Source organism: Gavia stellata, chromosome 23 (assembly GCF_030936135.1).
Source record: "Gavia stellata isolate bGavSte3 chromosome 23, bGavSte3.hap2, whole genome shotgun sequence".
NCBI classification, from domain to species: Eukaryota; Metazoa; Chordata; class Aves; order Gaviiformes; family Gaviidae; genus Gavia; species Gavia stellata.
This window is the reverse complement of record NC_082616.1, coordinates 11,392,223-11,405,769: the sequence shown is the minus strand read 5'-3', so window position 1 is coordinate 11,405,769 and position 13,547 is coordinate 11,392,223. Positions and strand designations below refer to the sequence as shown.

Genomic DNA, 13,547 nt, shown 5'->3' with positions numbered 1-13,547 from the left:
TCTGTAATCTGAAAGGTAAGCAGAAATTCTTTATGTTCTTCAAATAATAGTAAAAACAGTCTAGAAGCACAAGTAAGAGCCTCTTCTGGATCAATTTAAGAACAGCCAGTGTTGTACTAATACAGGAATGTAATGGAAGTGTTGAGAATGGGCAGCTTTCAGCTGCATCTAAAGCGCTCGGTGACAACTGTCACCATAGCACCATACAGGCTGCTGTCAAGAAAATTAACTCGAGACCAGCAAAACCCAGGACACAACCACAAATAGGCAAATTGCTGTTAATTTCTGTTTAGAGAGGCATTTTCCAGTTACACTAAATAAACTTCGTATTTACCCGTCTGACAGCGATCTTCAGGGTTTCCACTGATCTTTTATGCAGAGTATCGAGCAGGCAAGATCTGACCCTGCAGTTCCGCTTTCAAAGCCTGGTCAAGCCCGGTGTGGGGCAGCCCCGGCTGGAGACAGACCAACCCCAAGGAGAAGCCACCAACCCATCAAGTGATCAAAGTCTTCCAAGCACAAACACCATTAGCAGACCGGGCTTTGACATTTTCAAGATTTCCTACATCAGAATGACAAATTCATATCACGGTTGACATCCTAAGCAGGAGCAGTTACAGACTGGGCCACAGGATTCAAGCCTTGTTTTACCCCGACCAGACGCGCTGGAAGCCAGTTTGGTCCTTGACTGCCTTGCTGCAAGTCAGTAACAAGACGACAATCCCAGGCTGGTGAGTGGGTGGTTATAGCATGAGCGTGCGTGGTGCCCAGCGCGTGGAGCTGACTTCGAGCAACAGAGCTTTCCCTGTCCTAGGGGCAGACGTTACAAAGGAGTGGCACGTCCAGCAGGACCGACAGGCTTGTCTAACTGGCTCCCAAAGGTCAGAAAACAAGTCTGCATCACACGTGTTTCGGACTTGGCACATCTGCCCCACCATCCCTAGCAAGAAAAAGTGACAGCGATTTCACAAGTACCTGCTAGAAGGAGAACGAAGTCTGACACTACCAGATAGTCCCCCAAAAATGCAAATACTATCTAACAATTACTAACGAGCCAAAGCAGTGGTTTTCTTTCATTTCTACTTAATCATATCAGTGCATATGCGTACAATGTATGAGCTGGGAAAATCATTCCAAAGCCCTGATTACTCGTGATAAAAAGATCAAGGGCTGCACAAGGCTATGCAACCTTTTCCACCATTTAACTAATCTGAACCAGAATCCAGATAGATTTTCAGCACATTAATAAAAAAATTAAAAATCCTGGGAAACGTGGGAGTACAGCTGTAGTGTTCATCCTGCCATTAGCATTATTCAGCCATTAAAACAATTCAAAATTAAATAAATAAATGTTACATTTTAGTACCAATTACTCCATGGGGGCCTGTCTTTAGAAGTGCCAAAAATAAAAGTCATGCCATTCCCAGGGTAAACCTGTTTCATCCTGCCTATCTAGATGATCAATACCGAGGTATTAATACCACAGGTTGTACCACTTTCACTATGCTGGTTCCTCAACTACTATGGCTGTAGCACAAGAAACACGCACACCAAAACTAAGTTTATGATTATATTAATTAGAAAGTAGTGCTTTAGCTGGAAAGTCTAACTATGAACAATACTTTTGGCTCTTCTCTGGTTTTAGATTTGATAATTACTTTTCTTTTTTTTTAAGGTTATGTTTTAGCATGGCAAGAAGCATGTCGCAATATCTGCTTCTATATTTATTTTGGGGCAAGATGAATAGCGTAATCAGTCCCTGAACTTTACCCATCGTTTTCCATGCCACTGGAGCCTGACCTAAGGAAGGAAGAACACATGAAACAAGGCGTCTTCGTCTTTTTATAAACAAATGCTACCAGAAACCACACTAAACCAGGCTTCAAGAACAGTTGCAAAAGGAGAGGAACCAGACTCTTCTGCTTCCCCAGAAAACCTTCTTCTTGCTCTGCTTCCATTTTCTTTTAGACCTTATCTCTACAAGTTGAACTATAATTAAACCTCAAGGCAATAGGGACTTCCTCGGAGGTAGAAATAGGCACTGAACCAGCTTCCTCCACCTAAGGGGATGCCACGATGTAAAAACAAAGCGGGGGGCAGGGGGGAAGAGGAATTTAAAACCCTGCTTGAAGCAGTTATACCAGCACAAAATATGCACGTAGGATGGGTTCAGGTTTGCTTTGTTCATTTGAGGCCAGTTCCATTACACGCTAGCCAGGTCTATGTTTTGCAAAGACGCCAAGAGCAGACCCCACATTACTGGCCCCCATGTAGCTGTAACAGCATGGCTTGCACTGGTTAGTGTATTCCCCCCCAGTATGCCATACAGGCATGCTCATGATGGGCAATTCATTAATTTTAAACCAAGACAGACTCCAGTATTCTCAAGGCCTCAAATTCTAGGCTTGGAAATATCTGCTTTCAGCTGCGGTGAGGGACAGACCACCACCACCACTGCACGTCTGGTTGTAAAAGAAAACCTGAAAATTGGGCCTGAATACCCAAAGGTAACTTGCCTTTCAATTTTTACAGAAACCTTCCGATCTCAACCCTTTTTTGTCGCTTTTTTTTTAACCCCAAGAATTTCAGGCCTGACATACGGAGGGCTGAACATTTCAACTAGTTACACATCAAAACATTACTAGATACTGCAGAATATTTTTTCCTAATATTTTACAGCCCTTTAATGAAAGATTAGAACTTCTAGAAACTTGTTTTGCAGGGGCAAAGATTTTTCCCCTGCAGGGCTTTTCTGCTACATTTTTAGGTTCTGGTAGAGCATTCTATGGATTCTAGACAGCTGGCGATTCTGTCCAAGTGGAAAAAAACACAGGTTTTGAACAACAGTTATAAAAAAAGAAAACCTCACAAGTACAAATACGAAGCATGACAGGGTCCTTTATTTAAGTATCCAGAGATTATTAAAATTCTTTAAAGCTTGTCTTGTTGATAAAGTTTGAAGATTACGTATTCAAATAAGGCTTAAACCCTTACACACTGAGCACTAATATAATGATCCACAGAGATTTACACCGGTGATCTCCCATTGGTGGTTACAGGAACAAAGGTCAGAACCACACTAATTTAAGGTTAGCTACTTATTTACCTAAAACAATTTGATATTATGGCTGTAAATTCTGAAACATCAGACACAGTTTTACCTAGAATCCAACAGAACTGTGAAAAATCCAAAGCAAACACAATTAAGGGTAGACTCCAAACACGCTATGCCAAACAGAAAAAAACCCCACCACCCTGTTGTATCTGCATGCGATTTCTCCTCATAAAATCATTAAACTACGTGAACTACAGACACTACATTCTTTCAAGTTAATGGTTAGTATTACTGAAGTATTAAAAATCTAGGAATTTCAAAAGGAACATCAACTAAATTCGGACTATGCTGGTATTTGTGCAGTGCATACCAAAACAAGCTGTTTTTAAATATGCTCTGTAGCACTGCAGTGTCACACAAGCAATTTCACCTACATAAATAATTTATTCTTCTGCATTGCTCATATTTACCCATTTTAACCTACAGCTTTTGCAATTTTGCATACAGTACAAATAGATCTTACATCTTCAGATACATTACACAATCAAATACATGCTACAAACACCATTTGCTAAAAACAACCCGCAGCATCTTTAGCTTAAAAAAAAAAAAAAAGGAAAAAAGGCGAAAGAACAAATACCCTTATCCTTCCAACTGCTCGGCTGACTGTCCATCTCTCCACAAACGATCTACCCTCCAGCTGTGATTATCAATTATGCATACCAAGAGGACAGCTGCAAGAGAAGAAATCTACAGCCCAGGATGGGAAACATGGGCTTCCCCAGCAGCGTCTGCAGTCTGCTGCTGCACTGGTGCTGCAGGAGGCCGGTCAGCTGACGGCGCGGGGTGTGGAGCACGGCTGACGCAGTGCGAGCTGTAACCAGGCTGCTAACGCTCCGCCACCAAGACTAAAATGCAAGCCCCGACCGGTGCCGCCATTTGCTTCTTGCTGCTTGCCAGCAGAACCGAAAAGACGCCAAGGCAGAGAAAGAAATCACCGTCATGAAGGGAGCTGGCTTCTCCTTGCAGAGCAGTGCCAGTGCATTGGAAACGCCAGTGCAGCAAGGCTCTGCACAGGCTAACAAAAGCTGAACTGCCCTAAGCGGCTTGTCGCAGCCGAGTGGAGCTAAAAGTAGTCACCAGACAAGGTTTAAACAGATTGCTTCTCAAACAATGGTTAAGACACATCCATAAATCTCCTACAAGCCTTCCCCTCATTTTTTTTAACAAATGCCTGACTGTCTAGAAGACTAACAGAGACATCTTTGTAACACACCTCTCCCTTTAAAGAAAAGCTTGAAGGAAAACCGAATAGGACCCTTTCTGTGCCTGTAACAAAAGCAAGAGGCTCCGGAAGAACCCAAGAAGTCTTTTTGCTGGTATCTTTAGTCCCTATCAACTGCTCAGCCATATTTAATTCACCTAAATGGAGGTTTGAGAAGAACAGTTTCTAATTCCTACAACCAAACACCTTCCCTTTTTTATTTTACATCAGCATCCTATCCTGTCAGCTACAGACTTGACAATTAAATGTTTCCTTCATTTAAATAAAAACAAGAGCTTGAAAGTTTACACTACTAACATAGAGTAAGTAACATACAGAAAGCATTGTACAGATATGAGATGAGCATAAACCAGAAACTCAAAATCTGAAAGAACTATGAGAATGATGTCATTCTGTTTTCCATCCCTGCTGAAAATATGACTACTCTTCTAGTTTGGAGCCTCTTAAGATCTGCGGCTGACAATAAAATGCTAAAAACTCCCCAGCATTGCTCCAAAACCTCTTAAAAATGTGATACACCATTTTCTAAAAAGCTAGGAAAGGACATTCACATATTTACACAAGAAACCTTGTGTAAGGTTTCTTTGGCTAGGATAGAGATTCTGATTCAGTCCTTAAATAGACAGTTTTGCTTTTCATCAAAAGAGAAAATCTTACACGGAGAAAGATTACCGCAAAGTTACCTGAAAGCCCTGTTTATTGCTTCAATTGCTACATAAATTTAAAGCCTCCTTCAACAGCAAGACCAGTTACATATAATTTTAACTTATACAAAGACATGCATTTCATTCATGATTCCGACAGCTGAATCGAAACACATACTATAGGAGGGAAGTGGTAAGCATGTATTCAAATATCATAGCGCAAGAAAATTTGAAAAGTTGCTCTATACAAACAAAGTACAAAAAACGTCTGAAAATCTGCTGTCTTTTGAGCTGGAATTCTTAAGATCAACCAGAAACCATCAAAATCTGTGACTCTCCCCCCACATTTGTTTGGGTGACTGCACTGTCACTAAATTAGTCAAAAACTTCATGCTTTCAGGAAGTTCTTCCCATTCTAAAGACACGCAATAAAAGCCTCTTCATTTCTTCTTCGTATTCTTTATATTACATACTTAAAATAGTACATTTATGCAACACATTCCTAAACAGACATGCAGCAGACATGTTATAGCCACACATGCAGCCACAGCAAATGGGCAGCAGCCAAAACATGGACAAACACCCAGCCATGCCATGAGAATGGCTGTGTTACCAGTCCCCATCCTCCCACCTCAAACGAGCCACTAACTCCCTCCACAGGAGTTTCTCCCTGCCCTCAAGATCCTCCTCTTTACTCTTTGCATACTCAATGTTCGCTCTTGCACGCAAATGATACCTAAAATGAAGTCTGTACCCTTTGTACTCGCATCTCTTATTTCAGGCCAAGAGACACCCATGTAACCCTACTCTACCTATAAACCAAGTAGCAGCACTGTCAACAAACTTTTACATAAGCTTTATTGTTTCATTAATGGAACTGTATGCCTGTTTCTACACCAACGCCTAAACAAAAATTATCCAACTAACAGGCTACTTACAAGATGGTATTATCAAGTCACCCAGACAACTAAAACAGACACAATCAATTCTAAACATGTTCTTCTACTGCACGTACCTACATTCAAAGGGCTGCATGCCTGCTGGGTGAGCAGTTTACTCACTACACAGTTGTTAAATCACCCTGCGCAGATGGACTGACAACAGCATTTTTGCACCGAAGAGTGTTCTTGACTTCCCACAGGAGAGCATTTTGGATGACTACCTAATTCTGCTCTGGCCTGAAGCCTCATTCAAAGCTGTCTGCCTATCTGTGCTTCTGGGAAAGCTGGTAACTTACTACAAGCGCTCCATTTTCTCCGTAATTCAGCCACTCTCAAGTAACTGCCCCAAAGCCTCGCTCTGTTAGCGGCCTTAGCTATACAAGCCTCTGCCTCTCAACAGGGGCGACATGAGAGCTTTAATGGAACACAGCAGGTCTGGGTCTTTCCTTCAGAAAAACGTCACTCACAGTTGTTTGGTTGGTTGGGGTTTTTTCCCCCCTCATTCCTCCTACTCCTCCACAAATTCTCCATCCTGAAACAGAAGTCTCCATTTATTATTATTTACCTGGTAGCATAAAAGATTACCTAAACAATCAAAGAATCTAAGAATACAATCAGATTAAATTAAATCAAGATTTTATGTTGAATTAAATTATATTTTACAAATAAGCAGCTCCTCAAAGAAACGCCAAAGGCATTCCAAGGTATTTTTCTGCCCCATAAAAAACAACAAACAAAACCAAAACAAATACTTCCCACCTGCTGAATCGCTCTATTTAACTAACTACAAATACAGAAACTAACAGAAATGAACCAAAGGTGTACAGTGCTGGTGTAAAGCAGCATTTCTAACTTCTTTTAAGCGTCACACAACTGTAATGACTGAATTGCTATTACAGAATATCACAGGAAGCATTTTACTTCCGCCCCCGTGATTCGGGATTAGAAAGAAAAGCTTCATCACCACAACCACTCAGCCACCCCTCTCAAAGTGCAATTCCCACTTGGACTTCACCTTTGAATTTGCCCCCTTGAGAAAATCTGGGAAATGTACGGTATTAGTAATTAGCTAGATTTCTGTAACTGAATTAGAGAGTACCCTGGAGCAGATAGGAAAACAAGAGAGCTGTAAACCCGTAAGATTTAATCTGAAATGAATGCCTACAGAGCCTGATGTTCAAAAAACACCATGAAACAAGGGTGCCTTGTGGAACTGACTGCCTTGATAGTAAAGATCTCAATGCTGTTTTCAAACATTGTAATGCTCAACATTAATATACTGAGAGATTTAAACTGCCAATGTGGTTACATTTTGGTACACAACTCTGTCGTGGTCAGAGGTTTAGATTTTGGGGGGGGTTCTACAATATACTTTGATTTTGTAATTCAATAATATAAAATCCTCCATGCTCCTGGACCAAAAGAAGGTTTATGGAAAGCATGGTTTTCTAGCCTATTTGGGAGACTTGATGGTCGCCACCCAAAAGTAAATAAGGGGTTATCAAGTGAAGAAAGTCTGTACAACAGAAGGGCTAAGACATGCAATATATATAGTTTTCAGCTCTAAGAATATTAAACTAATTTCAAGAGTTGAGTTTCTCAAAAGCTGGGATGCAGTCCTCTGAAAGGCACAGGGTACTGGAGTTACACTTCATTTACAAGCACTAGATGGCATCAAAGCCCTCTTTTACGAGCACGCCTTAAAAGGTGACTCCCCAGCCCCTGCGCTGCGTGAGGGGCACGCACCCCACCAGCACAAGCCCCGGCAGGAGCTGGAGCTGCGCCGGCTGTGGCACAGGTCAGGAGACATCCACTCCGAAGTCACAGCTCCATATGCAGTATTTTAATGGAGATCAGAAATGTGTATTTTGAAGTCAGGCGAGAGTGAAGCAGCAGGATTATCTGCTTGGAAGCCAAATACAGCACATACTCAGAAATGGAAAGGGCGGGGGGAAAGGATGACTGTCTTCAAGGCAGTAGGTGTTGCAGAGGGTATTTGCTGTTGAAATTGCTATAAATAGGAGCTTTTTACAAGGAGAGGGGTTTCTTTATAGTTAACTACAGTTCTGAAGTTGATTTTGGGGTTTTTTGTTTGTTTTTTAAACCTATGCAGCTATGAAGTACAAGGTCCCTATGGTCTGGTACCATTACAAAATAAAACAGGTTACCCAAAGGGTCTGCCAGGCAGCATTAAACAAACCCTGTTCTACCCCTGAGGCAGTCCAAAGCTTTACATTTGCTTTATTGGAGTGGTAGAGCTTTAATAAAAAATCCGCAACCCTTTTTTTCTGTTAGCTGCTGCAGTCCACTGGGACTGGTGGACGTTACATTTTAGGTACACATAGATATGTTGGCACTTAGGTTAGTTTCAGAAAATAGCACCAGTAAGTAAGTGTTCAAGAACCTTAATTTAAGTGCACCAGTAAGGCAGTACAGATTAATGTTTCAACAAGCATCAGTCATATAATCACACCAACTGATTTCCAGAAGTCTTGAGGCACAGTAAAAATCTATTTCAGTTCCACTGATGGGAAGACAGAAAAAACCCCACACAATAAAGGTAGACTTAGAAGGCCAAACACACACACAGATCCATTTCTTGGCCTTGTGATGAATTATCCCTCCTTTCTGAGAGTGTGGAAGACAAGTGTATGTGTTAGTTCTTTGCTGCTACTTTGAAACTGTGCTTAAATAGTGTAGTATTAAAAGCAGACAACTGATTTTGTTCATGGCTTGTCATTAGATTCTTTGGGCAGGTCTCAGAAGTCCAGTTCTGTGTTCTATAATACAGCAGAAGTGAGCAAAAAAGTAAACAGCACAGACTATGGGGAAAAAAACCCTAGAAACAACGGACCACATTTTTGAGTTAGTATTCTCATCTATTTAGCTTTGAGAACGTGTTCCTCCGAAGTAAAGGAAAAAATGTATTTTTTCTTCCCAAACAACAAGGCATGTCAAAAAGTAAAATTGCAACTACTTTACAGAGTGAGCACAACATTGACGAAAAGACTGTAGACAGCTCCGCAGTGTCCCACACGCCCAGCCCAGCCCTGTGCCTGGCCCAGCTCCCATCCCGCAGCTAACACCAATGCTGGACAGATGGGTGTCCCGTCCCAGCACTATGCCACTACATGGGAGAACGAAGACACCGTTCAACTCTTTCCTCTCCTGCTATGGCAAATGGTTTTATGTGCAGCTTCTCTGGCAGTTTCCCAGAGACAGAAGAGCAGCAGCTGTGTCCTTGTCAGACCCAAAGTAAGAGTCTTTCTTCCCAAGGCAGTGATTTGCCATCCCCAGTCTGCTGCATCCATGCAATGATTAAAGAAACCTCTGCAAAGGCTTCCTGTTAGAAGAACTAACAAAAAAGCTAGTACACTTAGTGTAATTTCTTTTATGAAGTAGTCCGATCTCTAAACAATTAACCCTTTGACATAAAGTAAAAGATACACAGCAGCTGTTCTCTAGACAGTAATATATGCTGGAGGCCCGAGCACAAGGAGTGAGATCTTCACAGAACACAAACAGTGTTTTAACAGCGCAAGTATCACGGAAATTTCATCACAATGGAAAAGGGAAACTCTTTTCTGCCTACCTGTACAGATAGAAGAGGTGGGACAGGAGGAATGGCAACTATCATGCAAAGTTAAACATAGAAACTACATCCCCTACCTTATTTTCCAAGCCCTAGTTCAATTGCCCCAACACCCTGACATTCCCCTCAACATACACCTGTTATTCCTTTCCAAAATACATTTGATGCACTAGACATACATTAGGAATGTAGTATTTTATGAACTGTAGACTGCAGCTACTGCACAAAGATACTACTGCTGAGTAGCATTTGGTTTTTTATTTAGAACAGAGTCACTGTGCTTTCTGCAGTAGCTGTTTTTTAGAGGGAATGCTTCTGGTGCAAGACTTCAGTACCAGCAGAGTGCTGCAATATCAAAAAGCAAAGTACTCCTCTAGTCTACAAAGAGCAGGAATTTCATGAGGAATTCAGTTTAGAGAACAGAATGCAACACTACAATGTTCTTAGCCCTCCTTCAACTTTATGCTACTTTAACTACACACTACTAGAAGAAAAACTAACTACAGTGAAGTGCAAGCCCCACCTGAAAAGAAAAATGGAAATTACTATTTGTACTGTGTATTAAACCAATTTTAATGTTTGCAGGACACTCGACTTCTTAATGGCCACTTTCCTAGTAACCCGAATAGTAAGGTCCCTCATGTGCACTACTTATTTTAAACCACTGGCTTTGATCTAATGCAAGCTGCAAGTCACATGAGTGGAGATGCGCAGGTTCCTTTCCAGATTCCAGACACATACAGTAGCAGCAAGGGTATTTTCCTAACTTTTAAAGTCTGATGTCTGAACTGTGTACAAAAAGAAAGAAATGCTTCTTCAAATCATGTACACACAGCAGACTGAAACACCATCCTTGCCTTACTATCACGTATTAAGAGCAAGTTTGGAAGGCCACCTAATGCCCAGCCTGTAGACAACCAGAGAAGAGCTTGCAGTGAGTAGTGACTTATTTCTGTATCAACAGATCACCAGCAGGAGAACTGAAGGAGAGAAGGAGACAGTGAGTCCATCCCTGATAAACAGAAAAAAAAAAGTACTAAAGCAATCAGATATGAAAAAGGTAAAAGTGCAGGCACTAACACTTTCTGTTACCCTTGGCCTCCATAGAGAAGTTTACAGAAAATGACTTAAAAATATTAAGTCATGACATGCTTAAGTTTAGCTAAAGAATTATGGAGATTAGTGAACTGCAAGACAGCATACACAGATTACCTGAAGATTTATTCAGCTTTGCTGAAAATACAGCAGTAGGTTTTTCCTTTTCTTTAACAGAAGCAGCTTCTTGCTCAGCTTCCTTCTCAAAAGCTTCTGGTTTTACTACACTGACTACCCCTTTTTCAGCAGAGAAAGGTGAGGTATCTGTGGCCGATAAGGACATCATGGATACTTCAGGCACTTCTCTGTCCACAGCCTCCAAGGACTTTTTCAAGGCATTCATATCTTCCTCAGCTTTTACTTCTACATTCTTTACAGACAGATCACAGGGTAGCTCTGGGCAAGGCAACTGCCTCTTCTCACCTTTGATCACCTTACTGATCTCTTCGCTTTCATCTTTATGCATTACTTCTCTGTCAGTAGCTTCTGCCACAAACTCAGGAGCAGTATTAGGATGAGCTAACATCACAAAGTCATCTTCCACTGGGGAAGACTCCATGGGTGAAAGAGCTTTGTTGTCGCCTGTTTTTGGTTCCGTAGCAACAGATACATCAGCTGAATAAGCCATAGCATTCAGCTCTTCCATTTGAAGAGGAATCTTCTCTGCCTTGGCTATTGTTGTAGGTGTTGGCTCAGACGGCAGAGCAGCAACAATTTTGGAAGAGTCCAGTTCGGGTTGGAAAGACTCCAGATAAGGCTTGCCCGTGGCAGCTACTGAATCCACTAGTCGTTCCTCATGTTCATCATCAGTTACAATATTCTCAGTTGATTTACTTTTTAAGACGAGAGATGGATCTCCACTCACTTTCTCAGTAAAGTCAGGTATCACCTGGCTATTAAACAAGTCAGATTTTCCAAACTGTGGAGACAGTTTTTCAACAAGTTCCTTGTGTTCAGGCACATCCTGAGAAATGCATTCTGTTATCAGTGTCTTTGAATAATCTGTAAAGGATGGAGAAGCAGATTCACCAGAGACCTTTGTTTCCTTAATTAAGTCACATGCAATAGATATATATGGAGCCTCTGCATCTTCAGGACTGGCGCTACTCTCATGATCAGGTTTTTTAAATGCTAATGCCTCTTTTGCTTCTTGGGCCTGTGTCAGTGGTACATTCACTGCCTCTTGGTATAAGGGAGGTTTTTCAGTCTCTTCTTTTACATTCTCATAATTAGCAGTAGGAATAAACGTTTCTAATGGGGAAGCTTCAAGCTGCACAGCAGATGCTTCTGCACCAGCAGTCCCAGTGCTTAGTGGGGCTTCCATAACAATATCTGGCAATATTGGTGATGGAGCAGCTTCTGACCCTTCAAACGAGGGACAGAGCTGTGTCACGGGTTTCAGAGTCTCTTGCACTGACTCAGAAGTTTGAACTAAATCAATCTTTGTTTCATAAGCAAGTTTTGTACATGCTGCATCATGCATTTCACTTTCATATGCTTCTTGTACTAGATCAGGAGTAAGACCTTCAGGCATATTTGCTGCAGTGTCAGATGGCACTGTTGATACACTCTCTGTTTTAGCATAGTCAGCTTCCTGGCCGTCCTGCTTGCCAACTGCTTGAGTGCTAAAATCACCTTGTTCCGTGCTCGTCTGAGCTTTCATTTCTGCGATTTTTTTCTCGTCATCGGTTCTATTTTCTGAAGTGCCTTCCTCTAGTGGAGAAAGAGATTTGACTTTGCTACCATCAGGACTTATAGAGGATTCAAATTTAGCACAAGTGATGTAAGTCTGCGAAGGTTCTTTTACAGCTTCTGGGGTACTTGGGAATGAGTGATCTTCAGTGCTGCCTTCACTCTCTCTTTCATAATCCTTCTGCACATTCAGCTTATCTACACCATATTTCTCATCTAAACTGCTTTCTAGTTTGGCATCTGTCTTACTTCCAGTATCCTCCCTCACGCTGCTCAGTCCATGACTAGCACCTTTTACTTCCCATATTGGCTCAAAGGGTTTGAAGTCTGCATATTCTTCCCTCCTAAGAGGGTCTTCTTTCAATGCCCCTTTTTCACCGCGATCACCACCTCTGTATGTGTCTTTGTTATAAAAGAGATCTTCCTCATTTTTCTCAAACAAATCTTGAGGAGTTTCTGGAGACATTTTCAGCTGCTGTGCAGGCATTTTCTCAAGATTAGGTAATTCTTTAGGGCCCTCTAGCTGTGTTTCTTCCTTAGCTTGAGATAAAATGGCTGCTTCTGCTTTAGCAAATGGGGGTTCCGAGTATTTCACCTCTGAAATGCCTGTTTCATTTCCCTCTGCAAGAAATGGATTTCTTGCATTTTCCATAGTTTCTTTATAAACCTCACTTGCATTTTCTTTGTAAATGCCTCTTGCAGGTAATCCATCTGAGAGTGTATCAAAGGCTGCGTGATCTTTAAAGGGATCAGCTGAGATAGGAGAGAAGGAGGGAAGAGAAGGAGCAGTATCAAGCGGGACTGCAGTAAAATCCTCTTGACCAAGCGACTTAGTGCTACCTGGCTGCTCCTGCAAGTCCATAACTTTTTCTGTGACCGTGGACAGAAAGGAAAGTTAGAGAATGCAAGTGCTCTTAAAGTCAATGCAAACTTTCATAACAGGTTCACATGATGTTAGTTATTAAGAGGTTCTTCCAAGTTCTACCATAGATACTATTAGCCATTACAGCAAACTATCAGTTAAAGTATGCTATTCTATTTTACTTCTTCTAGCAGAGAAGTATGCAAGAGGCTAGAGAAGCAGCAACTTTATGCAGCACAAAGATCACAGTAAAGCTGAAGATGCCAGACAAGTACAGCGCATCCAAGTACAGCAGGCAATATTAACAAAGTGAGAGAGGGGGGGTGGGGTGGCAAGATGAGACAGAGAGAGGGTATGTGTGTAGGCTTGTGCACAAAAACA

General features: G+C 41.6%; 1 protein-coding gene across 4 annotated transcripts in view; it reads right to left on the bottom strand.

Moving 5' to 3' along the window:
- Positions 1-13,547, bottom strand: part of RTN4 (reticulon 4) — a 47,501-nt gene that overhangs the window by 16,378 nt on the left and 17,576 nt on the right. For 2 of the 4 annotated variants that reach the window (XM_059828439.1, XM_059828437.1), the window contains exon 3: positions 10,730-13,174. In XM_059828439.1, the coding sequence (XP_059684422.1) occupies positions 10,730-13,174 (2,445 nt within the window). Of the gene's footprint in view, positions 1-3,695; positions 3,866-10,729; positions 13,175-13,547 lie in introns of those variants that run through there. The other 2 variants (XM_059828438.1, XM_009816184.2) reach the window with 2 other exon arrangements.